Source organism: Fringilla coelebs (genome assembly GCF_963513975.1).
Source record: "Fringilla coelebs genome assembly, chromosome: Z".
NCBI classification, from domain to species: Eukaryota; Metazoa; Chordata; class Aves; order Passeriformes; family Fringillidae; genus Fringilla; species Fringilla coelebs.
In genome coordinates, this window is record NC_140031.1 from 78,879,438 (window position 1) to 78,907,230 (window position 27,793).

Genomic DNA, 27,793 nt, shown 5'->3' on the forward strand with positions numbered 1-27,793 from the left:
GACCCCCGTGAGGGTGAGGGGTTTGCGACAGCGGGGGGGAGGGGGTGTTTTACGACGGCGGGCTGCGCTTGGCGGCGGCGCTTTCCGGCCTGAAGCCGCATCGCGGTGAGGGCGGCCGGGCAGCGGCTCCCGGAGCGCCCCGGGGCTGATGCAGAAAATCAACAGGAACGTGGTGCTGGCGCTCCTGTCGCTGACCAGCCTGGTTTTCCTGCTCTTCCAGCTGTGCTATTACAAGTTCTACCTGTCGCAGAAGGTGAGAGAGGGAGCGCGCTGCCCGGTTTCCCTGCGCAGCGCCGTGTGGGCGGCAGTCCCGCCCCCGGGGTTCCCTGGGGCGGCTCCGGGGGCGGGCGGGGAGCCCGGGCCGGTGTCCCGTGGCGGGGCTGCAGTCGGGTTTGGGTTCCCAGCCTGGTATCCAAGTCACTGTGTCAGCCAGGGCTATCCGATTTCTCCCGGAGGGAATGATGCCCCCGCCAGCTTCCAGCAGCCGCGGCTTTTAGCCCTCAGCTCTCGTTGCTCGGTGACTTTTATTGCCTCCGAAGTCGCAGCGAGCTCTGTCCGAGGGCTCTGCCGAAGGGATGAAGCATCTGCTGGGTGCAGGTTTTCCTATACTGCTATGGCGGAGAGAAATCACAACTTTTTTTTTGGCAGTCGCCTTCGGGTTTTGTGACTCAGTGCTCCTGAAGTGCTGGATGTCGCGGTTTAAATCCTCCTTTTATATCTGGAATGCTGTTTGTACCTCTTTTTATACCTGACCTGGAACGTGCAGGCGAGTGATTTTCTGCAACAGCAAAGGAAGTGAATGTTACTGTAAATTAAATTCCCTGGTGGTTCTTGGTTTACAGTTGCAACTCCGATTCGAGAAAGGAACTCCTTTTATTTTTACAGAAGAATCACGTAGGTTTCAAAGCACCCTGACTTGTTTTTTGGCTTTTCTTTCTTTATTAAGTGCGGGCAGTGTCAGTGACAGATGCTGCTGCAATCTTCAACTTCTTTCTCACCGTTTCTGGTTTTTAAACAACAACTGAGAAATTCTCCGTGCTTTGGAAAAAGCCAAAAGCTGAGCCAGAGCTGCCCTGACTCTCTCACGTGAAAATGCTGTCTTTAAAAGTGACTTTTCTAGGATTACACCTGGAAAGACTGAGGCACAGTCCCACTGTTCCTGCCCCTGTGGTATTTGCCTGAGGGGGTTTGTCATCCTCCTATTTTACGTTTGCTGGCACATTGGCTTGGAAACCCGAGGCCTCACCACTCAATGCTTGCATGTTTGGAGGTCCCCGAGGCTTGGGTTGTCCTTCTAAATATATTTAAGCCCCAGCAGTTGTTTATGATTTCACATTAAGCACTGTAGCTGCATGACCAGAGGCATAATCCCAGCCATAACCATGAAGTGGATAAATGACCCTGAATGTCATGTTAAGAGAGCAAGGATTCAACTGAAACTTTGGGGTTTTTCTCTTCTTTCTCCCTTCCCCTTCTCTTCTTTTTGTTTTTGTTTTCTTTTTTTTTTTTTTTTCTTTTTGTTTGTTTTTGATAGAATGGAGCAGCTTTTTCCAAAGCCAGAGGAAGCCAGTCAGGCCAAGACAGCTCTAGATGGGTAGGTACAGTGTCAATGGTTCATACAGCTCTTCCACAAGTCTCAGAATCCACTTGGAACTGCAAATTCAGGGTCCAGTTCTCACTCTTCACTGGGCGCTTTCTGCTTTGAAGGGGGAAGAGATACACTTGGTAACTTTGTTCAGTACAGAGAGTATCAAAACATCAGTGTAAAGTAAAATTGAGAAATAGTTACAGCTTCACAACCTTTGCCAGTGCAGTGCTGGGATGTTAAAGTTTCGGGAAGAAAGGCTTGTTCTTTCTGAGACAGAAGTGCTGAACCAGGGTTTTGTGTCCTTTCAGGCTGGGTGTTGCACAGATTGGCTGCTTTGCCCTGCAGCTTCTTTGTTGGTCTGAGGAGCTCCTGGGTCACACAACCCTCCTTTGCCCGCTCCAGGTGTTTTAACCTGCTGGTCAGTGTTCTGTTACCTGCTTGTGCTGGGTTGTAAGGCTCTTCCCAAGCAGGAAAATGTCACATTTCAGCTTTCACCAGCTGCTGCGTTCCAGCCCTCATGAGCAGTGCTGGGAGTGCTCTTAGGTGCTTGAAATGGGATATTTGTTGTGTCTTGCAAGATTGAATGCAACCAAAAACGCCCACCCTGGGGAATCAGAAGGTCCCCTATGGTATTTGTAGTTGGGATTTGTTTGGAAACAGTTTTACAGAAGACTTTTTGTTAACTGATCTCCCAGTGGAAAAACAGCACAGATGGTTAAGGAGAAGGATGTGCTGGGAGCTGGCTGCCTTTCGGTTTGGATGCAACATGATAGTGTTGCTAATTAGCAGAATGGCCATTTAAAGGCCTGGTTTCTGCTGAGCAAGAGGGAAGGTGCTCTGGCTAAGGGCTGTCCCTGGAGAAAATCCAGACCAACTGCTCTGTGGACTGCTTGCTTGTGCCAGGAATGCCTTGCTATTCTTGGAGGTGACACCCCTTGGAGCTGCCTACCAGGTGTGAGATGTCATGGTCACAGGGGGCTTGCAGTCTGTGGGCAGAGCTCTCCTAAAGGTTTAACTTGCTCTTCCGAGATCATTAGTGAGAAAGGATGTGCCCTGATCCTGCCACCTGCTGCATGTCAGGCTTTCCTTAGAGTCCCTGCAGTGGTGTGTCCAAAATACTAAATTTGAACACGTTTCCCTTGGTGACTTAACATCAAGGCCATGTTTTTCTACCATTATTTATGTTTTTTTTAAACTTATTTAAGTTTCAGCTGAAAGCACCTGTTTTCCTGGAGTAGTGATGGATTGGGAAGGTGGATACTTTTGCACAGATTTTTCTTCCTGTTCATCACTCTGGTGTGCCAGTTTTAGTCACAGAAGTAATACAAACACATCACTCACCTTTCAGCTTCGTGTAGCTGAAATCACTATGAGGGTGGCCTTGCTTGTGCCTGTACCACACAGGTAATAGGGCTGCCAAAACTCTGTTGTTGACCCACATCCTGTGCTCGTGTTTTCACATCTCCCTGGAGCCAGAGCTTTAAAATCATTACATGAAAATGTTACAGTTGAATACATTTAAGTAGCAGGGTGACTGTGGCTGTTGTAAGTGGTTTCTGCGTGCCACGGACATTTAAATGTTCTTGATTAATGTTCTCCACTGAATCAAGTTAATAACCCCTTGCATTAGGCACAGAACATTCTTGCTGCAGCTTTTTTACTCCTTATGCAACGTTGAGTGCCCTGAGTAGACTAAAATGCAAATTCTGTGTGGCACTTGCATCCTGCCTTCTCACTCAGCTTCACAACTATTTGTGGAAGTGAAGTGTACACTCAGATGATGTATTTCGGAGATAAGATTTTCTTCTTTCAGTGGGTTGGGGTTTCTTTTTGTCAAGGAGTTTTAATGCAAAGATGGTCTTTCTGTCCTCTGTCAAACAGCACGTGGTTAGGAAGTTCCTAGGATTAATATCCAGTCACAATATTCCAGTGTATTTGATCGATCCTTTGATTCTGGGACTGGTTGATAAAGACATTGAGCAGATCAAAAGCTCCCCTGATGGCCCCAGCCCAGAATGCAAATACTTCTGTGCTCCAAGAGACTTCACTACCTTTGCACTACTAGACAAAACATGGAAACATGATGTAAGTGCGCGTTTTCTGTTCACATTTGTGTATCTTAATGCATCCAGCTGTTCTTTGATGTTGGCACTTAATGCTTGCATGTTTGTATCTGAATTCCTGTGGTGGTGATATTGTGGGCAGAGGAAACTTTGTTTGAAAGTAAAAGTTGCCCATTTTACTAGCCTGGATACATTAGGAGTAATTTATAGCTGAAACTTTTTAGAAACTGTCTGCAATATTAAAAAAAACCCACTGGTAATCAGAGTCTATGCCAAAAGGAAAGAAAGAAGGTCTGTTAAAAAAGAAGGAGAACCTGGAGCCTGCTGTAATGCAGGTGCATCTGTTATAAATCTGGAGTTTGGGAATTTATCAAGAAGGAAATGCAGTAATTGATGTGATAAGTCTGGAAAAATTATCACAGTCCACTGGTTTACATTTCTTTTAGCACATCCTTGTAATTAATACCATTTCACCTAATGTATTGGTGATACTTAATGGTATCTCTGCAGCTCTGTGGTTTTAGGACATTTTTTAATGGCTGTGTTAAAAATTGAGGTGTAGCATGCAATGAAGGACAAATTTAAATCCAGTATTATTTCATCAATTAAGTGTGGTCTGGAAATATTAATTAGATTACTTTCTACAAGATTAAAGGTACCAGTGACAAACAGCTTTTTTCTATTTTTTTTTTAATTTCATTTTTTTTAAATTTTAAAATTATATTTAATTAGTAAAAGCAGAAGACACTGAAATGATCAGTGACTGTTTCACTGATGGTCCTGAATGAAGAAGGGTGTCACTCTGGGCCTGATCAGGCAGCTGTTTTACCCATAGGTATGAAGGAATTCCAGAAACTAAGAGTAAAGTTGTATGGCAGCACACTGAGAGAAATCCATTTTCCCATTGCTTTATGTGTCTCAGTGGTAATTTCTGTATCATTCAGGGGAGGAGCTGATATGCTTATATAGAACATTTCAAGGGGGGGATTTGAAAGCTCTTCAGATGCCAATTGTTTTTTTCTTTTTTTTTAATCAGCCAGAATTTAATTCCCTTTGCTTGTAGAAATATTACATTTTATCAGAGTGAAGTGCTCAGTGTTTGGTGAGATTTTTATTTGCCCCAGAAAAGAAGGTTTTGGACTAATCATTTTTGTGTTAGTGGTGTTGTTATTGAAGGACTTAGGAACACCAAATTTGGCAGAAAAACAGTTTAAGAGAATAGTTTTACAGTGCAGGGTAGGGTGCTATGGCAAGGAACAAACCTAATCCAAGCATGGCTTACAACGTTTATTTGTTATTTTATTTTGTAGTTTGAGGGACAGAATTTAAGACAAGGAAAGAAGGTGGTTGGAATTGCTCATGACTGCTAATCTTCAAGCTCTTAGAGATTTTTGATTCATCTGTGCTTAAGCCTGATTAAAAAATGAAAATGAGGAATGGTGTGAGTTAGTAAATAAGTATTTCGCTTCCAGTTTTGGTTTCTCTAATCTTTAGCCTGCTCTGCCTCCTGTCTTCCTCATTTTCAGGTGGGCCTTTTTAGAACTGCTGAGAAGATGGGGTTCCAGTGGCTAAAGATTATAAACAAGGACCCCCGCTTGGATGGGATGGATGACCTGTCTGGGATGGAAATTCCCTTGCACTATATATTCAAGCTGGCATCCCATGCCATTCATCTGGTGGTCTTCTATGAGAGGAGTGGCAATTTCCTCTGGCACGGACCCCTGAGACTCAAGCAACACATGGACAGAAAGTTTGTGCCTTTCAGGAGACTGCACTTCGGCCGCTACCCTGGGGCGTATGAAAAGTGAGCTCACAGCAGGGGAAGGAGAAAGCCACAATGGCACTCCCAAAATTACTTCCTCTGTGTGTAGAACTACTCTCTTTCCTGTAGTCAGGTCCTAAAATTCAGTTCAGGTATGAGTCAGACCCCCAAAGTGCAGGCTTTGAGAACATAGTTTCTGAGAGAGTGAGAAAAATATTGAGACATTTCCCACATCAAAATAAATCTGTTTGACTTTTTCCATTAATTTGACCCTTTTCCTTTGTCCTTTTAAAACATGAAATCTTTGAGTTATGTGCCTAAATGTTTGAAGTAAACTGTGTAAGCTGTTAAATAATCCCTCTTCAATTATTATGAAGGCTGAATAGTTTTGAATTTTTAAAAGCAAATAGCTTCAAAGTACAGAATAATATTTGATTCTGAAGTGCATCCTGTACTACTTAGACAACCCAATAGTCTGAATTTTAAGATGCACTGAACAACATCTCTGAACAAATTCAAGTCATGAGTCAGTAAAGGAATCAGTGATCTGACAAACCAGCTTGGGGTTTGGAGGTGTAGGAATTCTTTTTAAACTAAGTTTTGAAATGTGTGGGGAATTGGGTGAAGTTCTTGTTGCTTTTTTCATTTATAATTGGTTTGGGCTGTATTTGGACAGAGGGATCACTTCCAGTAGTGTGCATTAAGATTATAACCTGAGTTAAAGGATAAAGTGGCATGTGGTTTGTAATGGAATTAAATAGCATAATACATTATCTCTCTTTCCATGCAGGCCAGAACTTCTGCTCGTTTCCATTGATGACTTAAAAGTTCAAATTCCAAAAAATCCGTCCAGTTTTCTAGAGGAGATGTCCCATTCTAGATTTCTTGAATGTAGGTACAGAGAAGCTCGGGCTTTCTTTCAGGTTAGTGGTAACTGGTGGTGTCTCTGAGATGAAATGTGTGTTTTCACTGATTGACCCAAACCTAAGAACAGTTCACTGTTTGGGGTTTTTTTTGACCTAAATGGGACTGTTCACATGCACAGAGCTAAATACAAAACTTGATTCGCATTCCACAGAGCTTACTAAGTGGTAATGAAATCAAAACTTTACCTGAAGATCATGGCCTTTTTCGGTGTTTTACTTGTGAACACGTTTTTTTTCCAAGAGGGAACCAACATATCCATAGTTCTTACACACCTTTACCGTTAAATGGATCTTATGTAAATAAAACTAACTTGTTTTATTAGATACACAAATAAAACTTGTGCATCTTCATGGCTGAAAACTTTCCTTATAGCAGTCCTTGAAGTTTTGAAAAGTGTTTAATTTCACGTTTCTGAACTATGTCCTGCAGTTCCATGTTCCTCATTCGGCTTGTCTGAAATAGTCACATTCCAAAGTGACTGATTTAATTGCTTTTCTGACTGTGTAAGCTAATGTTTTCACCACTATTCAGAGCATTATTTTTAGAATTCTGCTGCTTGATTTAGCAGAAAGAAATGTCTCTGCTGCGGTGTGGGGGGCATTTTATCCTAACTTGGAAAGGACATGAGTTATAAAGTGATCAAGAGTTCACAGTTAAGACTACAGAGTCAGAGTCAGGCCACTGAATCTGAGCCATCTCTGGGTTCATGGAAGCAGGGAAAAGGGCACTGGAGGCTCCAGTCTTCAGTCATTCAGGTGTTGATTAAAGGGAGGACCACTCCTGGTCACTCTAGCAGGCTGTAGATCCTTTTTTGGGTAGCAGGAGGATCACAGGGGCGTCCATGTGTTGTCCCTTCACATGTGGAAGACAGAAAAATATAATTACTTCAACCTCCAGGCAGAATTCACCACAGGCAGAGAAAATGTGCTCCTAAATGTTTATTGAACTTTGCTGGAGCTTTAGCACTGAGACAAGCAGCTGGCACCTCTTTTGAAAAGTTCATTTTGGCTGCTTGTTGCCCAAGAGCTCGTAAAGAAATCTATCACAAAGCCAAGTGGTTGTTCCTTTGTTAGAATTGATAATGTTTGCCCGGCCTCCCGTGTTGGTTTTGGCTTTGCATGGACGGCAGACCTTGTCACAGGTCTGTCTGGAAGATTTTTGTGTTCACACTGTTTCTCCTTGGCAGCTCTTCTTAAAACTCAACACCCAACTCCGACACTTGGTGGCGCCAAATAAATTAATCATGGAGTTCTGGCGGTCGGAAAAGTCCTTGATTTGCAAGGACTGATTCTGTCCCTGTGTTCTCCTTGGACTCCAGGAATTGACTTCAGCATGTGCAGAACAAGGGCTCACCCATGTTGCTGCCAAGTGCTGAGAAGCAGAGTCTAATACATATTTTCTTATTGTAGTCTACTGTGAATTTTCATTCTTGTGGTTAGGAAAAAAAAGGAAGGTTGATGATTCAGAGTTTTAATTTCCACTCTGTCATTCCAGTGCATGTTCTGAACATAGACTGTGTATGTAAAAACAGATATTAGCCCAGGTATTAGTTAAGTAAATTTTTTAGGGTCATTTTTCCCTCGGATGCTGAAAAAATGAAGGGACAAGTTTGCTCTCTGACAGTAACTTGCTTACTCTTGCCTTCCAGCTGTATCCTGATGATGCCTCTCTTGAGGCAGTGGAATTCAGGAAAAAGGCAAAATCTTTGCTTCATCTGGCTGCCCTGACACTGAATAACTTGGGAGTGAAGTTCTGGCTGAGCAGTGGAACATGTCTTGGTAAAAATTTGTGTTGTGTTGCATTTTTAAACTCACCTGAAACTTTAAACACGCCATCCTTCACTGCTTGTGATGTCAGCAGAGGCCAAAAGTACTGGGTTGGAAGGTAATAACTGTATTGCAGTAAGCCTTTTTTCTCCTGAAAAAAAGCTTTTCTTTAGAAACCTGAGCAGCAAAGATGCTGGGCAAATTTCCAGTGAAGCATTTAGTGTTGTTAGCAATTACCTGGGTTGTGTTCATCCCTGCTAGGAAGTAATCAACAGTTCCCTAATTTGTGTGACTTGGAATTCACTGAAGTGCCAGTTGGAAACGCAGTGATAAGCACGTTGTTCCGCTGTCCAAGTACACTAACCCTGTTTTTCTTCCCTTGCAATTAGATGCTTGTCACTGACTTCTAAAATACAGTTTACATTAATTTATTTTCTTTCAAAACAAACTTTTAATAAAATTGCAGTCCGTTGAAGTAGGTAATGCAAGCTTTCAGTTCTGCTGAAGCTACAAGTGTCTTATCACTGGTGAGGATTCTTTTATTACTAAACTATTGGTGAAGTCTCATGTGTTCACATTTGCCTTGTATTTATTTAATACTAGGGAATATAATTTTCTGAATTAACAGTTACTAAAAGATGCCTTAATGAAACAGACAAAAGAATGTCCCACTTTGTGTCTTTCTGCTTTGCAGTGGTGATTGAAAGATGATTATCATCTTGGATGCAGTGTAAAACAATAGTTGCAAATCAGAAGCACAGCTGTGGCCCTGTAGCTGTTAATTGCTGATTAGATTTGGTCCCACATAAAGAACTTAATTTTTTTTAAAATGCATTTCAATTAGGAAACTGAAGATACATTTATCTTTGTTTTCTCTTGCATTCTTGGCTTTCTGAAGGGGGAGAGATGACTACGGTGCAGTAATACTTGTTTCCTTTGATGTGGTTCATTCCAAGCTAAAAAAAGGCAGAAGTCTTGTTTATGGCCTCAAAAGTCAAAGACTTTTTTGCCTGGTGATCTTAGGGCAATTCATTTTAGTGTTGCTTTGGTTCTCTTAAATTCACATTCCTGAATTAACTAGTTTGGGATTTTTCTGCTTTATTTTTTTCCTCCTCAGGCTGGTATAGGCAGTGCAATGTCATTCCTCACAGCAAAGATGTGGATTTGGGAATCTTTATAAGGGACTACAAAGCAGATATCATTCCAGCCTTTCAGAAAGCAGGGTTGCCACTGAAGCACAAATTTGGCAAGGTACATAGAAAATGAACATTTTACTTCAAGTGTGTGTTTCTGTAGATTTGCAACTTTGACTTCAGTTGCAGAAGTGTTTAATATTAAAAATAATGCAGACTTACTGTGTGTGTTTTCTTCAGTTAGAATAGAAATATATCTGTGTATCCAGATATACATGAATGAAAATGAATTTGTTTTCTCCTGACAGAAGTTGCTTTGTATTTTTATGTGTATATACCGTGTATATTTTTGTCTTCCAGGTGGAAGACAGCTTGGAACTCTCTTTTCAGGGAGAAGATGATGTGAAACTTGACATTTTTTTCTTCTATGAAGAGGATGATCACATATGGAATGGAGGAACTCAGGCCAAATCGGGCAAGAAATTTAAGTAAGAACTGATTTGTACCACTAGTAGGAAAGAAGTTGAACAATCTAGTGTTTACTGATGGCATTTTGTGTGCTGTTGCCTGGCAAAGCCTGTGCTCTTTGTGGAAATGTGGATGTCAGAGGGGAATCAGTGGAGATTCTGCACTCTGAGACCAGTGAAGCAGAGAGAGAACAGTCCTGTGCCTTACTAGAGAGTAAATGTCAGATCTCTTGTGAAATCAAAAGCAGGGCAGGGCTGGCATATCATATATCAAGAAGATCTTATCTGACTGTGACAGGCCCTGAGTTACATAAACACCCAAGATGAGAAAAAAAATCTCTAAAACAGTGTTTGTTGCAGAATCTAATTTTGTAGTAAAACATTAATCCTTAGGCATCTGTCTTGATGAGAAAGTATTATGGCAAAAAGCCTCAATTCTCCTTGCACAGAAAAGCCCTCAATTTGGGATTGTAGCAGTGTAGAATACAATTCCTGCAGGCCTTACTGTTCATGTTCTCAAAATGGAATTTTGAATAGGATCCCATGTTTCTTGTTTCACAACTTTCAGTATTAAATCAGCAATGATTTAATAATTTAATTTAATGATTTAATGATTTAATCCCAATCAATTTAGCAAACTGAATATGGGTTTTGGTAATTAGATTTATTTCTTTCAATCACATGCCTTCACTCAGAAGGAGATTGCTGCAGACTAGTTGAAAACCTTGTAGACTTCTTTAGGATTTCATTATCTTTCATATTTTTCCTGAAATGTATTTGTTTGTATTTAGCTAATGGCAGTTTTGTGAGCACTGTCATCCAGTTGGAGATAATGTCCAAATCCTTGTCTTAGTTATCTTTGTTCTGAAGTGATAAATAAAGACCGGGAAAGATATTTTGATAACCAGCTTCAAAAGGCACATTTAGAAATAGACAAAAGAAAGAGCTCTTGGAATATCCCCATAGAAAATGTGCTGTATAGCAAAGTATTTTTTTTAGAATATAGCGGCAGTTCCAGTTTTCGTGTGCGGTACATTCTGAAAAGCAAGCTGACCAATAAATTCCTTTCCTCCTCTTTGTGCTCTTGTTGCATCTAAATTGCAGTAGCTGTTTCCATGCCAATGGAGTTGACACTGCTCCTTCAAAATTCCATCAAACCTTGGATACTTGAGAGATGTTTTTCCCCCTTTTTTTGATAATGACTGGTTCAAGACATGAGAATAGGGGATCAGTGTAACCCTGTGCTGCACTCCAGGTTTTGTATCCCTGGGTATTACAGCTCTGTTGGAGCTCCATCTTCCACAAAACTCTTTCCTTTTCTTGTAGCCTCATAGTTATTTTTGGTGGTAGCTTATTAAAAGTTCCAAACATAGCTTTCTTGTTCAGTAATAACTTTGCTTAGGCATAGCATCATAAGGGAGCCAAGCCTCTAATTCTGAGCTGGTGTTTCTTAATTTAGTACACACAGAAAAAGAAAAGGGAAACTGCTTGTTTACCACCATAAAGGCTCTGAGCCATGTCAGAACTGTAGCTGTTCAGAATCTTTAGCCAAGTAATTCCAGACATGTGTTATTCCAAATACACACTCAAAAAGAGAAAAGAGACCCAGCTTTTGTTACTGTGAGATGTGAGAGCACTTGGCATGCTTAATCTGACTGTGCACAACACCAGAATGACCCTCAATTTTGCTTAATCTCCAGCCCTGTCAGAATTTTGGAGGAAGGCAGAGGTGAGGAGGTCAGTCCGAAGTACAGTGGTTGTTTGCTCATGCTGAATCCGAAATCTATTCTAACAATTTTAAAGGAATTACAGTGTCAGAAGAGATGCTGACTGCTACTGGGCCATCATAGAGAAGGGTAGAAGTTCTTTTCTAAGATTAAAACTGAAAGGTAGAAAGTGTTTTCTTCAGAAAGCTAAATATTTGCACAGGCATACTTTCTATACATCTAAATTAGAGGGGTGGAGAGCTAGAGCATTTCTCATTGAGTCGCTAAAATATTTCTCATAGTAATTTTTAGCCTCCGTTTCCTTGGAGAGCTGGTTTCTAACCCTCACAGTCTGGCTGTGTGGTTTGCTTTTCCATGTGCACAAACACTTCCTCAGCATTCCTGACACAAGCATCTGCATCCTCCTGATACTGTCCTGGAGTTGCAGCAATGGAGGCTTTGTCTTTGTTTGCAAATTTAATATTGGACAGTTGCAATCTCCAGCAGGGAATGAGTATCTACAAAAACTGAGTCTGGGATTCAAATCCACACTGTTTGCTTTAGTCCTTAAAGTGAGCTAATTCTGTAGGTTTTTAACAAAGAGGACTTTGTATAAGAGTTTAGTTTAATCAGCAGTCTCTGGATATGTATCCAAAAAATGCTTGGTCAATTTGTTCTTTCCCTCCACTTAAGGCATGAAGCACAATTGTTTTATTTTCTCATATTGTTTGTTGAGAGCTTAGAAATTAAATTAACTTCATGCTGTAAGGAGATGGAGGGGGCAGTTCTAGTTCATCATAGAAATGTACAGACCTTTTTTAAGAGGATGAAGTGTTCATGGTTTTATTTTAACCTGTGAAAAGGAATTTTAGCATCAGTTTTTTAAAAATTTATTTTTGTGTGGAAGTGGGAGTGATCCTCTGCAGGGATAGTGGGTAGACTTTGGTATTGTTTAACACCTCGACTCTGACACTTGATAGGATGTCGTTCTGGAAATTTACCTGTGAACCTGTGAAATTTACCATGCTGTAAGCATGCAGTGCTTTCTAAAAGGGGTAACAATTCAGTCCCATTTTGTAACAGGCAAAGCAGAGGCAGGGACTAACCTATAGGTGGCAGAATGATGTGAGCACAAGCAACAAAAGAATTAGGAAGTCTCCTTCCTAAGCACATGAAGCAAATGTTCACCACTGTTGATAACACCTTTGTCCAGTGTGTAAGAGAAAGAACAGTATAAATGTAACATGGCCACTTGCTGCAGTTACTTGCTTTCTCCTTGAACTTAGAGGTGCATTCTAGCCTTTTGCCAGTGACCACACCCTTCTGCTCTGGCACAGGTATCTCTTTCCCAAGTTTACTCTCTGCTGGACTGAATTTGTGGAACTCAAGGTCCGCGTGCCCTGCGACACCCTGCAGTACGTGGAGGCCAACTACGGCCCGGAGTGGAAGGTGCCTGTGAAGACGTGGGACTGGAAAAGCTCCCCCTTCAACGTGCAGGACAACGGAGTCTGGCCTATTGATGAGTGGGACAATGTCATCCAAATCTACTGACCCCTGTCTGCTGACAGAGCCTGTCCCCAGAGCTGTCAGTTTGTGATTTCCCAGTGCCCAAAGGCATCGACATCCATTTCCTTTGTAATGCCCCACGTGTTTCCTAAGGAGGCATTTTCCTCCCTTTGCTTAACAGGTGTTTTCAACACCTTCATTGTGCTTTTTCCATGTGGTTAAAGGAGAAGAAGAAAAGCAACTGGAGGGAAGGGAAGCTGAAAGAAAAGCTGCACAAAGGGACTGCAGTGGACTTATGGGCAGTTGACTATTTAAATGTAAACAGTGGCCAGGTGGCTTCGACATTCCTGAGATCATCAAAACCTTCAGACTGTTCAATTCTCAAGCTTGAGAGAAGGTTAGGATTGGAAAATCTCAGAGAAGTTCCTCTTTTTTCAAAGGAGATTTGTGGCTGTTTAACTTCAAGCCACCAGAGTTACGAGTACCTCAAGTGTGCTTGATTTGAGACTGGTACATCCCTACCATGAGCAATGGGTTGCTCCTGGGAGTGGAATGTTTCTGTGGCACAGAACCTGTGTGACCACCTGCTTTACTTCTAGGAGGTATCTGGTAATGGTATAACACTAAGTGAATGGAAGGAGAAACTATTGACACTAGACATTTTTCAATTTGTCCTTCTTAAAGAATGTGTAGGTGCATGCTGCCAGGATGGCTTCCCCATGAAAAGAAATAAAATTCTGGTTTTAATATCCCAGTCCTTGTGTTCTCCCTGTAAAATGTTTTACTGGTTTTTAGGAAATTGCAGCTATCCCTGCTTTCCTGCAAGTAGATATAAATGGGAGGTTATTCACAGTTTTCTGTTCCACAGAACAGAGGCCTCTCTTTAAGGGAAAGGAGAAATGTGTACAAATACCAACTGTTCGATCAAATTTGCAGCAGCAATCCTGCCAGTCCTCTCAGTTTCAGTTTCTCCTGTCACTGAAACACTGGAGTAAATTGTTCAGTTTCTGGCAACAACTTGACAGGCTGGCTCTTCAATTGGATGGTACCTTTGTTCTGCCTGGTTAAGAAGAGAGAGATGTAAAATCCTGCTAACACCATTCATTTGCTAAAGGAACCATGACATCATAAGGGATAACTTCTCAGGTAGAATTTTTTTTTTACCTTTTCCTTAAAATGGAAAAAAAAAGGTGAATGTCCTTGTGGTTTTCATGTTCATAACTCTGTTGTCCTGAACTTCTTGGTGTAATAACATGCAGGAAGTCTGTGAGTTTCTCAGATGTGATAAATGTTTAAGAGTGAAAGAAAAGATGCTCTCAGAAAATTACAATCTGTCAAATTTTTGACTTTGTAGATGAAAAGACTAATGAAAAAAATGCATGTCCCTGAAAGGGAGGATGTCTTGAGTAGTTGATTATGCCTGTAAGGTATTCTTCAGGTTAAAATGTTTTCTCTTCAGAAGATACAAGTGTATATTTAACACTGATTAAAAGGAGAGTCTAATTTGCAACTTGAGATGCTGTTTCATCCTTTGTTTTGTCATCTTGGGCAGCATTTAACACACTTCATTGCAGTTACCATGACATAATGCATAGAGGAAAATCCTGAAATGTTTCTTACTCTGCCTATTGACTGCCTGTCTTTGAGCATTTTTTTAAAGATACTTGGATACAGTAAAGATACTTAGAATAAAGCATGTAGGAGAAAGGATCCTTCAGTTGCACAGAGAGATTGTGTATTGCACATCTCCTGTCACTCTCTCTGCAGTGCTCTGGCCACAGATTTCCTGCTTGGATGCAGACTGGATGCCCAGGAGTGGTGTGAACATCATGGAACTGCTGCTCTTTGAGGGGACATCATGAGGCTGAAACCTTGGCATTCCCATAGAAACAGCCAGATTGAGGTGTGTATCCTCTTGGGTTCTCTTGGATTGCCTCATCTGAAATGGATTCTTAATTCTGTATTAGCTTCTTAACTTATTACTGCCTTCATTTTGGACGTGGTCTGGAGAGGAGGGTAATTCCTAAATTCTCCTAATGGTCTTAAGAAACCACATGTGAAGTCCCTTGTCTTCCCTGTAGCAAACAAGGTTCTTCATGTAATTTATGTGCAGCTGGTAAAGACAGAAAAGTGATCAAAAAGGAAAGGATTGAAGAAATAGCATTCTCTGAAGAGAAGGGACCATAAAAGGCCATTTTCAAAAGCCATAAAGGATGGCTACAAGAAAAGGAAGGGATGTGTGTGCTTCTTTCTGTGGGTGGTAGGAAATAGAAGTAAATGGGAGGAATGCAAATTGATCCACCTGCATAGAAGCTGAAGGATTTAATATGGTGAAAATATGTAAAATCTGTGACTCTGGGGGTCACTGAGAACACATCAGAAAATGCCAGCCAAAGGTGACCTGGCTGTAGTTAAGGACTGACTGTACTTAATCCTGTCTTCCTGCTGGAGGGAGCTCCTATTTCCCATGATTCTGTAGTATTCCACAACTTCCTGCTTTTAGAAGGTGGAAATTGGAATCATCGTTTGTATACGAGCTTAAGAAAGGATCTATTTCTGGAATTAGGCACTGGAGCTCATGCTAGGAGTGATGCTCTCATGGGAAATGAGAGAAAACTACAGCATCTTGTACACTTGAAAAAAAAAGTGATTGTTTGCACCAAAAGGGTAAATGCAGTTCTTGCAAAAAGGATGTGTCTGATCCAAGCTGAGGCTACAGAACAATCATGGGATGGACAGTGCTTGGCTCCACAGAGCAGGGAGGCTCTGAGGGAGATGCTGATGCTTTTCACCTTGCTCAGGAGCCATATTCTGACAGAAGAGCCCATGTCTGTTCTACCATGCTGCTCTTTTAACCTCAGAGACAGAAAATGGGCAAAACTCTGCTGATGCAGGCAGGAGAGGATCCTGGAAGTATGATTGTCTTTCTCTGCTGTCCAGATGAAAAAGTAGTAGCTGATCTTGTTATGCCCTTGCTGTTGAAGCAGAGCTTGGGAGATGCTGGTTGCTGGTGTTAAACAACTTCCATCCTTTGCTTCTTTAGAATTCTCTAGAAGTCTGAAATCTGTCAGCTCTAGAAAACTGGGGAAAAAGCAGAGAAAACCATCTCTGCTTTGCACTGCCCACTGTAATTGTGTGTTTTGCACAGATGAATGACATGTGTAACAACACAGACACCTTCCTTCCAAGGTGACTGCCTGTCACAGTGCAGTGGCTCCCAGGGATGTGTTTCTGTCCTTTTTTAACCCCCAGCAGAATTCTCTGAGCTCACACAGCAGTTCAGGAAGCTCAGAGGCAGCTTCTTCTCTGCTCAGGCTCGTGTCCTTCCTCTTTGTGTGTTTCTGTCATTCTGTGAATTGCAGAACAGAACAAGGGAACTTGAGAAATTGCGTGGAAGGACATCAAAGTCTGCCTGGCACTTGTGTTCACTGATCTACATCAGCTGTTTTGGTAAAGTGGTGGCACCAGCAGATGATTTACACCAGCTGATAATCTTTGCTTAATAGCATTGTGTTTCCTCAGCTCAGCCATTTCTGTTCCGTCCACTTCAAACCCAGGATAAGCCAAGTGGCTCTCTTTGACATAAAGCAAATAATTACAGCGCCTTTCGCCCATCCACTTCCTGTCAGAAAAGTCAAAACTCTTGAGTAAAGCAGCTTCCACAAGGAGCTACTGTTGAACTGTGTGGCCTCTCTCCTTGAGCTGACACCAGCCCTTCTTTATCACTGCCATTGTCCAGAGCAGTGTTGCAGGAGCCGATTGGGGCAGCAGGAGCATTTTCTGTTGAAAAATCTGTGTGTTTGCTCTTTGGGCTCCTGTAACCATCTCACACTGTCAGCACTCAGGCTTGGTTGCCTGAGCAGTAACAATCTTTCTCAGCTGCATTGGAAGATGGATTTCTGAACAAAGATGGAAAGGGAGAGAAGATTCAATAGGGAACAGCTAGTAAAGACAGGAGCCAGGCTAGGCTGCTGGGTTTTGGGTTTGTATTTTTATCCCTTTTTTTGTGATTTGGTTTAATTAATTATTTTATTTTTGGAAGCCAAGATACGTTTGTGTCCTGTGGAAAAGGGTCCCTCTGTGACTGACCAGACATCTGGTGAAAAAATTTCTTTATTGTCATGGTTTCAGCTGGGACTGAGTTAATGTTCTCAGTAGCTGGTGTGTTGCTGTGATTTTGGATTCAGTGTGAGAATAAATGTTGATAACACACCGGTGTTTTAGCTGTTGCTATGTAATTTATATCCTAAATCAAGGATGTTTCAGTTCCTCATGCTGCACCAGTGGGCAGGTGCATAAGAAGCCATTAGGGCAGGAGAGCTGAACAATCCAAGGGTTTCAGAGAATGTCATGCTCTGGGTGTAAACTGGGGGCAGTTGGCTGGGAGGGCTGATCACTGCTGGGGGGTGGGATGGGCATCAGTCTATGGGTGGTGAGCAAACTGCTGTCCACCACTTCCTTTTGGTGTTTGCTGTCTCTCATTATTATTGTTACTATTGTTGTTATCAGCATTGTTAGTATTTTACTTTGTTTTCAGTCACTGAACTGTTATCTCAACCCATGAGTTTTACAGGTTTTTTTCTCCTGATTCTCCTCCCCATCCCTCTCTGGGGTGAAAGGTCAGCATATTATACCCCTGTACCTCCAGGTAAGTGATGCAGTGGGTTCTCCTGCGTTATTTGGAAGAAGATGAGGTGTTTTTTCCTTGGAGCATGCCTTCTCAGCCCCAGGGTCTGACATGCTCTGCAGCAGTGCAGTGCAGCCTCCACTCCTCCAAAACGAGGTGTCCTGCTCTGTGCTTGGAAAGAAAAGTGTGTTTCTGTGACTCAGTCGCAGCACAGACAGGGAAAAGGATGTCAGGAGGGCTTTTGGCTTGCCTTGGAGGTGTTGTTTTGCCCTGTGATCCTCATCAATACATGTAAGAGAATCAAGTAGGTTGGGAAAGACCTGTGGGATCAAGTCCATCCTGTGACTGATCACTACTGTGTCACCAAAGCAGAGCACTGAGTGCCACCTCCAGCCTTTCCTTAAACACCTCCAGGAACAGTGACTCCACCATCTCCCTGGGCATCCCATTCCAATGTCTTATCACCTTTTCTGTGAAGAAATTCTTCCTAATGTCCAGCTAAATCTCCCCTGGCCCAGCCTGGGGCCGTTCCCTCTCTCCTGTCCCTGTTCCCTGGAGCACAGCCCGAGCCCCCGGCTGTGCCCTCCTGGCAGGAGCTGTGCAGAGCCACAAGGGCCCCCCGAGCCTCCTTTTCCGCAGCCTGAGCCCCTTCCCAGCTCCCCGGCCCTGCTGGGGCTCCGTTCCCTTCCCGGCTCCGTTCGCTGCCCCGGCCCCGCCGCAGCCCCTCCATTCCCGCTGTGAGGGCCCGGAGGTGCCTCAGCCCTCGCGGGGCGGCCCCGGCAGGATCAGCACAGGGATGGGCACTTCCCTGCTCCTGCTGCCGCCCCAGGGGCCATTGGGCACCTGGGCACACCTAGGCTCATGTCCAGCTGCCGGCACGGCACCCCCAGGGCCTTTTCCAGCCCCTCTCCCCCAGCCTGGAGCTGCAGGGGTTGTTGTGACCCGAGGGCAGGAGCCAGCACTTCCCCGGCTGTCCCTCATGCCATGGATCCAGCCTGGCCAGACCCCTCTGCAGAGCCCTCCTGCCCCCGGCAGATCCACATCCCACCCAGCCTGGTGACATCCAGAAATTCATTAATGGTGAACTCAATCTCTGTATCTCCAACATACCTGGACACAGGAACGCCACCAGTGAAGGAGTTCGGGACTCATCTCCATCAAACACCTTCCATGTGCTGCCTGTAGCCACCTGTGATGACTTTCCTGCACTGCTGATGCCTTTAACCCCTGGCTGTTTGCTGCAGCCACTTCTCTGGGTTAATGATACCTCTGTAGTGCATTTGGTGTCTGATCAGAAGAAATGCCTCTTCTTTCTTGCTGAGATAAAGCTGTTGCTGAGGTCAATGTGCTGGGACCGTCGTTAGCCTCTTCTTTTACAGCCACTTTGCTGTAAGCAGCTAATGAAGTCAGCCAATTAATCTGCTGCCCCTCAGCCCTCCAGGGACCTGCCTTTCCCTGCAGCACAGTGGAGGTGTCCTAACCTCTGAGTAAAGGTCCACAATATCTCCTGTGAACAAGACAAGGAAAGACCCAGAAATTATTGCTACCTGTTCTTTCTTTGACCGCCAAATCTTCCCATCCCTCCCAATATCCCTTCTGAAATGCTCTGGTTGTTATCCAGTCCTCATTAATGTCTCATCTGGCAGGCTGGCATGAGGCTGGTGGAAGCCTGGAGATGGGTACTTTGGATTTTGGCCAGAGTGGTGACCAGACTGCCACACATCCCATCTCACTTTTTGAGGCAAGGGAGTTTCACGAGAACTTCCACTGAAGTGAACAAAGCTTTGCCACTGTGGCTGCACAGGCCCAGATTTCACCTACAAATGGGCCTGAAAAGGAAGAATCTGTTTGAAATGGGGCTAATGCAACTTTTGTGGTGGACAGCAGTGCTCATGCTGAGGGTTGGAGTCCTTAAAAGATGTGAGAGAGAGTCGTCCTTACCTGTGGCACTAATTTTTGTGTTACTCCATGGCATTAGCAAGGACTGAGGTAGAAATGCAAAGCCCAGCCAGGATGCTTTCTGCCTTGCTAAGGTCCTTCTGCCAAAAAACCCTAATAAAGTGTGTGCAGCAATGGCAGCTGGAGACAACAGATGATACAGATTAAGTGACTTTGTAATTGCACTGGGTGTCAAATCATGGAAGGCCTTGTGTTTGTTAATTGTTTTTGTGTGGCTGCCTTTCTCTGGGACTCTCCATCCAAAGGGGGCTGGAGAAGGATTTCCTGACTCTGAATTAGTGTGACAACCTGAATAATGCCCAGGGTCTGTGCAGAAATGGACATCCACCTCCTGGAAAGGCAGCACTGTCCAAACGGAATGGCCTTGGTGCGGTCCCTGCAGGTGCTGGGAAAAAAAGAGGAGGAAAAGCTGAGCCCCAGAGGGTGTTCTAATAGTTCTCTGTGATTCAACAAGGCTGTTTTGTAACAAAATGCCAGACTATGGCCTGTTTGAAGAGGGAGGAGAGAGGAGGGAACAGAATTTCACACGTTTTTATGTGAGTGATGCCTTGTGAAGGCTGCCCTAGAACAGAGACTAGATGGAGCTAAAGAATAGGGATTTATTAAAAGGCCTCAATAGATACATTTGGGCAGTACAAGAGCCCACCCAGGGCTACCCAAGATGAACCAAAATGGTCACAAAATGGAAGACTGCTCAGGGGGTCTCACATTTTATAAGTTCTGCTCTATTTGCACATTGCAGTTAATTGTCCAATTACAGCTTTACATGTCCAATTACAGTCCATCCTTGTTTTTCTCTCTTCAGTCCACTGTTGTTTGCACTCTTGGGCCTGAGATTTGGATCTTCTGTCCTTGGTCCCCAGCTAGAGAAGGAATTGTTTTGTCTCCCTGGTCTGTGAAGAGAGCTCACCATCCCCTAATATGAAGCTCAGACTAAAGCAGTACAGAATCTGAAAAATATAAAAGCTAAAACCTGAGGCATCATGAAGAAGTGGGAAAACATGAAATAGAGGGAAATGTGTATAAACTCCTTTTTCCTGTTCTGATCCTTCACTGGGGCAAAGAGGGAAGGCTGCTGATGCCAGCCCAGCTGCTCTGGTTTGCACTGGAGAGGGCAAATCCAACCTGGGCACTTCTGCCCTCCCACACCCTGTGGATCAGCACCACAGCTCTAACAGTGACCAGTCGAAGCTGGGAAATTTCAGGCTATTCTTCTTTGTCCTCCCCAGCCCTCCCCCGCTGCTCCCTGGTTGGTGTTCCATCCCAGAGACCCGGGACACAAGCAGGGACCTTAATTTATAGGGGGGGAAAAAAAAATGTCAGTGCTGACAGGCGGAGTGGTGCGAGTGGAAATGAGTTGTGCTGATAAGCCCTCCTGACTGTATTTTATTTTACTGAGGTTCTTAACAAACAATCTTTATGAAATGCAAACCTGGCTTATCAGGCTAATGCAGATTGTCTGAAATCCTTATCTCCATGGGCCAGTTAGCTGGAGTGATTCCCTTTTCATAAGGAATAGAGAATGAAGAGCTGCACACCAGCCTTCCCCCCTGCCCCACCTCCTTCCAATCGCTGCCATTTACTGGCAGTGAAGCGAACGGCTCTGATTTCCAAACTCATAAATAACGCAGGGCCCCCGAGCTGAGCTGTCCTAGGCTCCCAAAGAGTTGTTCAGCTGCGCAGGGAGCCGGGAGGGGCCCGCGGGCAGGGCTGGGCCAGGGAGAAAGGGAAGAGCCCCTGGTTTGTTGCACCTTTTTGACAACAGCCAATGTTTAAGCTGACACCTAATGCTGGAGCAGCACAACCTCCTCGCAAGATTCATCCCTCCCTCTCAGCACTGAGCAGATCTAGACCCTGAGTTTTGAATGTGTTTCTTTGGCGTGATTTTTGCTCCATAACTTGGCCTGGTGTCTGCCGGGGAGGAGCTGCTGCCGTTTGTTTGTTGAAGATTTATCGTGAGAAATGAGCCCGCTGCTCAGGAGAAGGGTATTTTTTCCCTTCATTCTGTTTGTGCTGTCTGTGTATTTTCTGTGCCTGATGTGGGTCAAGTTTGTGTGCCTGGGGAATGGATGGCAGCTAAATAGCTCTGCTGCTTTTTCTGGGGACAGAAGCATGGAAAAAAGGTAATAGCAGCTGTGAGGAAATGTTTTTGTTCTGGTTGCTGAGCCTCCAGGGAATATATATAAAAGTCCCTCTCTGGGAACACAGGACAGAGTAAACAGATGCTGCTGTTATATCTGCTCTCTCTGTGATCTGTGGAAATGTTCTCCTTTTCTGGGACACCATGACATGGGACATCTGGCATCTGCCAGATCATCTGCACTGGGTCCTAGCCCTTCAATTCCTGTACTGAAGTGACAAGACCAGGTGAAGAAGGGGCCTGACTTTTACCCACCAGTACCTACAAGTTCCTCTCACGTGTATTTTGTGTCCTGCCAATTTGAATGCTTTTCTGATCAGGAGACAAGGGTCTAGATTAAACAATCATGCGGTGTAAGGAGGCCTCACAGAGGTACAGCTGTACAGAAAAATAAGGCTCTGTGGGAAGCAGGTTTCCCACAGCACGTGGCACAGAGAAATTCTAGTGGGGTTGCTGTTGGCTTCTCGTTCCTCTTGACATCTGGGAAGATGCCAGCATGAAGGATTAGTTTAGCAAGAGATTATCTTTCTCAAAGCAGGAGAGCTTGTGTACCCCAGGATGCAGTGTTATCCCTTTCTGTAGATACTACTTAACTCCTAAACCCAGGAATATTAATTACACCAAAGCATGGGAATATCTTGGTGACACCTCTGCCATGGAGAGGAGCACGGAGATGCCACTGCCACGGACACCTTGGACACCTTGTTGGACATCCCATGGGTGCAATCGCTGTCCAGCCTGGCAGGTCAGCCAGCAGCTGGCAGGGGTCATCGTTTCCAGGCAGCACTGAGGGCTGAACAGTGAAAGGACGTTTCTCTGTGTCACAGCTCCTTGAAAAAAACCCAACCCCCTCAGTGGTGATGGCTGTGCACATACAATGTGTCCCCTGGTGGCTGCTTCTCAGCCTTTGTTCTTGTGGTTTTTACCCCGAAGTCAGAAGCATTCCCCCTTCTTGGTTGAGAAGAGGAGGAAAATTTGGATGAGCAAACAGGCAGAATGACTTCACCACACTCTGCAACCACTCTGTTTTGGTGTTCCTTTGTTCATTTGCACCCGTGGGCAGGAGTAAGGAAGACACACTGAGCTGTAAATCTGTTTAGGTGGTGTCTGTGAATGGCAGCTGTCAGGCAGGTCTTGGAGACAAATGCAGCAGTCTGAGTCACCAGTGAATATGTAAAGCATCTCCAGACCTTGCTGTGAGGATGGAGTGTCTGGAAACAAAGACTCACAATTAGTCTTGGGTGATTATATTGCAGCATTTCTACTGGTGGGGGGGGTGCGGGAAGGATTAAATTTGGCTGTGTGTCTCTTTTCTTCTAGGAAGTCCAGTTTTAGTATCCTTGGAATGTTCTAAACCCCTTATAGCTGCCCGCCTTGCAGATGTCCCTCTGTATAATGGAGAAAAAAAGAAATCCAAATTCTTCCTCTTTCCCTGGTTTTGATGAGGGAGCCAGCTCACACTGTCTGGTTTTCCTCCTGAGCTGAAGATCTCTGTGCCCCCAGTTCCTTCCATTCCAGAGTTCATGTGTTTCTCAGTTTGGGGTTTCAAACCTTCATCGTGGGTGGATGCTTGGGGTGCAGACCTGCTTCTGTTGAAACCAGCAGATGTTGAATGCCTCTTGCTCTGCCAGGACCTGAATTTCACCCACCTCCTGTTCCTTCTGGGAGAGCTGGACTCAGCCCCAGTCGATGCCCTGATGTGGTGCTGAGTTTTGCAGTGTGTTAAAGGAGCTGTGGCATTTAGCTGTCCTTCCAGGTTGGTTTTTTTTTCATCCTGCCTGCTGAATTGTTACAGGAGGGTTTGCTGCTCTCCACTGTGAGAACTGGAATCATTTAGCCTGGATAAAAGGAGGTTTGGGGTGGGAGTACCTTATTTTTCTTTCAATTACCTGGAAGGCAGTTGTAGCAAGGTGGGGATCGATGTCCTCTCCCAGGTGACAGGACTAGAGGAAGCAGCCTTAAGTTGTGCCAGGGGAGATTTAGACTGGATACCCGGAAAAAATTCTCCTCTGAGAGCTTTGTCAAGCACTGGAACAGGCTGGCAATGGAAATGGTGGATCACCATCCCTGGAGGGATATAAAAGACATGTAGATTAGTCACTTAGGGACGTGTTTTATGGTGGGCTTGGCAGCTAATGGCTGGGCTTGATGATCCTAGAGTAAAGGCTGGGCATGGTTTGCTCCCAGCTGAGCAAGGCACAGGGGAAATTGTGCTTCAGGTCCTTGCATGTGCAGGACCCTTCTACCCAGCTCCTTTCATGGCAGGTCAGGATGGCCCCCGCTGAACTGGCCACAGGGAACCTGGGAGGAGCCACACAAGCTGGCCCTTTTCAAAGGTGATGGCTGTTCCTGATAATGCCAACTGGCTCAGCTTTCATTTCATCTTCCTAGTGACTAATGCAGACAGATCAATTAGGGGCTGCACACAAGGAGCTGCAGCTCCTCAACCCTCCCCCAGATCATAATAAAAATATGCCCCTGCTTTTCTCCTTCCTCGAAGTCCCCAGGAGAGTATTAGCCGTGCTGCAGGTGCAGCCGCCCTGCAGGGTGGTGAGAGCAATGAATAGTAAGGTTTTCAGCTCAAGCACACTAAGGCTGTTCAGCAGCCATTGGATAATCCTCTGTTAATCAGATTATGTAAATTACTACTTCAGCATCCCTATCCCATCTCTCGTCCGCTGCTCTCCAAGCTGGAAATAAAAGGCACTCTAAAAAGGAACATTTAAACTGCAAAAAGGCAGCACTGCTGAAAAGGGGTGGGCAGAGGGTGCTGGGATGAGGAGCCGGGGAGCAGGGCTTTGTTCCCATGCAGGCAGGCAAGCATTCTGCCCTGGCCAAGCAGTGGGAGACACCAGGAAACCAAAGGGCAGGAGTGGGTGCTCCCTGTGCCTCGGTGCTGGGCTGGGCAGGGCAGTGCTGCTGCCTTGCTGGAGACCAGCATTGTTCCCCAGGATGGTACCTCTGGTGTGCTGGAAGACACAAACCTCCTTGGAGCACAGAGACCAGGAGTGTTTGGACAATGCTCTCAGGCACATGGTGGGACTCCTGGGGACAGTGCTGTGTAGGCCCAGGATTTGGGCTGATGATCCTTGAGGGTCCCTTCCAACTCAGTTTATTCTGTGACTCCTGCCTGCCACTTTGCATTTGTGAAATGAGTTTTTTCATTCACAGTGGAGAGCACTTCAAACAAGGTTTGGCTGAGAGGTGCTGTCCCCAGCCTGGACTCAGCCCCTGAGCACAGACACCAAACTGAAGGAAGGGACGGCTTACCAAAAATTATCTGTGCCTGCAAAGCCTGGACTTTAAACCTGCTCCTGTGCTTTAGTGCAGGCAAGGTAATCACCTCCTCTGCCCCTGGGTTTAGAACAGACTTGTGTCTCCCTGAAACATGGGCCAGGAGCCCCAGCAGTCACACCAGCACCTTCCTCAAGTTTGACCATTGCTCAGAACGTGGTTTGTGGCTCTCACTTGTTTGTGTTTTTTGACCAACTGGACTAGAAAGCTGGAGAAGGCAAGGGAGGTCGCTTGTGTCTAAAACAGAGGAGCTGAGAGCTTGTTTGTGTGCCCACTGAAAATGACCCTGAAAACCAAGCTGAGCTACATTTGAGGATTAGGTGCTCCTGGATAAATGCAATTTGTTTGTGACAAGGATGAGGCTGCCTCTGTTGTGGCAGGTACAAGCAGGGCTTTGCACTGGGCTTTTGGTACTCACAGATGGCCAGGAGAATTTGCTCCCCAGCCCTGCTCCATTGTAGAACACACTTTCTGACATTTACACCTTTTTCACTCAGGGTAAGCAAAGATGTCTCGAGGGCTGTTTAAAATTTGTACACACAGGGTTCATATCCTACAGGTTTGATGGGTCCAGCAGGTCACAGGGCACATCAGGGTTCCATGGGCTCAGGAACTTCTCTGGTGTCAGTGGAGCTGCTTCCCTGGGCTGTGGTGTGAGAGGCTGGGACACGAGCTCTGCTGGAACAATATTCATGGCCAGGTGGGGAAAATGAACACCCTGGTGCAAACTGTTAGGAGGTTCTGCCTGACCTTGAGAAATTGTTTTGAAAATGCAGATATGCACCTTGCACAGTTCTCACCCGTGCAATCGGAATGTTGCCTGAAGTTTGTCTTCCTTTCTCTGCCTGCCCTTGGCTTCTGTAGAGGCAGTGGAAAGTAAAGGGGTGTTTAGCATGGCCATGGGATGGAATACAGGTGAATTGAAAGAGGAATGGGTTGATTCCTGCAGGCTGCAAGTCAGCACTGTTCTGAGTCACTGATGAAAGATGGTCCCTTTGCACCAGCTGAAATACAGAAATACTTTAAAAAGTATTGATCAAGATTGATAAAAAGTACTTAAAGAATGTATAAGAAAGTACTTAAAACAATGAAACAAAGCCATTGAAAATGAAATTTGAGCAATACCATCTCTCCACCATCATGGGGGCAATATTGGCATTCGTTCATAATTCAGCAAAATAATAGGATGGAGTAACTTTAAAAGTGAAGGAAGAAAGCTACCTTTAAGAGTTAGGATAGTGAATACATCTGTTTTTCCTGTATGAAATGAACTGTAAAATCATAATGAACTCCTGAAATCTGGCTTCATTGGAGTGTCCCTCTGCACACACATGCACAGCTAGTCCTGTAAGAGGAGCAGCCCCAGGCACCAAACCTGGGACCTCTCCTTGGAGGATTTCAACCTCAGCCATTCCCATGCAACAACCTGCACTAAGAGATGTTGGAGAGATTCAGAGCAAATTCCGTCCTTTCTTACAAGAGTTCACCTCAGAGAGCAAGCTACATGGTTCCAAAGACTTGTACATGAAGGAAGAGGATCTGCCAGACTCTGGAAAATCCTGGAATCCCCAGCACATAAAATCCAAATAGCTGGGGGTTGAGGGTTTTGCCTGAAGTCATACTGGAAATTAAATCTCTTGGTGTCTTGACAACTTTTTGTCATTAATTGTAAGTTTGTTGTAGAAGGTGCACCTATGGGAAAGACCTTTGGGGCTTGTAGTCTGATCAGAAAGATTTTCCTAAGTTCAATTTCACATTTCTTTTAATCCCTGGTTTTGAGTGATGCTGATGTTGTTGCCTTACTGCTGCATGCAACCTGGCTGAGCTCCACATTGTGTGCCCCTGAAAGTGGCAGCTGCTTATCCTTTCAGATGCCTGACTTGTTTTCCTCTATTTTAGGTGATTTCCTATAAGTTTTAATATTGAGGTGCATCTGTGTCAAGTGGAAAATGAGCTGTTTGTTTCTCCCCTTGCTCCTAGTGAAAAGGTTTAGAGGCACATTAGGTTTTCACTCTCTTTATTCTGTGGCTAAACATTTCCTTCAATGCTATCAGCAAGTTTCAGCATTAAAAAGGAGGAGATTTTTGGCTTCTGGAATTAAGCCAGAAAGTGTGGCCAGAATTTAAAGCACCCCCTGATGCGTTTTGTTAACACTAATAAGAGATTCAAATTGCCACAAAAAAGCTCTAGATGATGAAAGTTTAATATTTCAGCAGTCTGCATGCAGCTGCCATTCTGAACATCAAGCAGCCTCCTCCAAGTCCAATATACTCAAAATCTATTAATCTAAATTATGATTTTAAAGGGCAGGAGCCCAGATGTGAGTAATTGTTTCTTATTGTTCCCATATGTAGAGCAGGGCTCTGAAGTCACAGTGGTAACACAGCTGTGGGTTTGCAGCCTCTTGCTGTCCTTGTCCTGCCCATCACTCTGTGTCTGCTGCTTTCATCAGGCTCACCTGGGGCACCTCACAAAGCAGAAAAAATTACTCAAATCCAGGCCCATCCTTTGAAATCTCTGTTTGTATTTAGGCAGGGCTCTCTGCTATATCCTGGCCACTTGCAAGTAAGAGTTTTGCTAGAGAGAGATGGAGTTTGAGGTCTGGCTCAGTGGGAACCATCTGACCATCTCTCTTTCTTGGAGAGGCTTCTCTTGGCTCTGGAAGTTGTGCAGCAGGATAAAACCGTTTGCTCCTGCTGGCATACCACACAGTGCCCTACACCAGAAACAGCTTTTCTTCCTTTTAGGAAGAGGAAAACGAGGGTTTTGCCCCTGTTTTTTTTCAGGGGCTGGAATTTTAATCCTGGCATGCTGGAGTTCAGAGAGAGGCCCAGTTTGGAGATGTTCACCCACAT

The 27,793-nt window shown here is 44.5% G+C and overlaps 1 protein-coding gene across 5 annotated transcripts; it reads left to right on the forward strand.

Annotated features, from left to right (window-relative positions):
• The first annotated feature begins 100 nt into the window (after window positions 1-100).
• On the forward strand, window positions 101-14,293 carry FKTN (fukutin). Of its 5 annotated transcripts, none has more exons than XM_084224926.1 (9): window positions 101-253; window positions 1,535-1,594; window positions 3,470-3,673; window positions 5,178-5,455; window positions 6,204-6,336; window positions 7,989-8,118; window positions 9,224-9,357; window positions 9,600-9,727; window positions 12,750-14,293. In XM_084224926.1, exons 1-9 carry the CDS (start codon window positions 149-151, stop codon window positions 12,961-12,963), a joined length of 1,386 nt encoding a protein of 461 aa, XP_084081052.1. In that variant the 5' UTR covers window positions 101-148; the 3' UTR covers window positions 12,964-14,293. The 5 variants fall into 5 exon arrangements, with proteins under 5 accessions (XP_084081052.1, XP_084081053.1, XP_084081055.1 ...); XM_084224927.1 differs by having other exon boundaries at window positions 9,630-9,727; XM_084224929.1 differs by lacking the exon at window positions 3,470-3,673.
• Window positions 14,294-27,793: the final 13,500 nt, after the last annotated feature.

What these genes read in the sequence shown, in the direction of transcription:
- FKTN (XM_084224926.1), top strand. Translation starts at nt 149, where the DNA reads ATGCAGAAAATCAACAGGAACGTGGTGCTGGCGCTCCTGTCGCTGACC. An exon ending in AGTTCTACCTGTCGCAGAAG is followed by an intron (nt 254 to 1,534) that starts GTGAGAGAGGGA and finishes TGTTTTTGATAG; the next exon opens with AATGGAGCAGCTTTTTCCAA. An exon ending in GCCAAGACAGCTCTAGATGG is followed by an intron (nt 1,595 to 3,469) that starts GTAGGTACAGTG and finishes TCTGTCAAACAG; the next exon opens with CACGTGGTTAGGAAGTTCCT.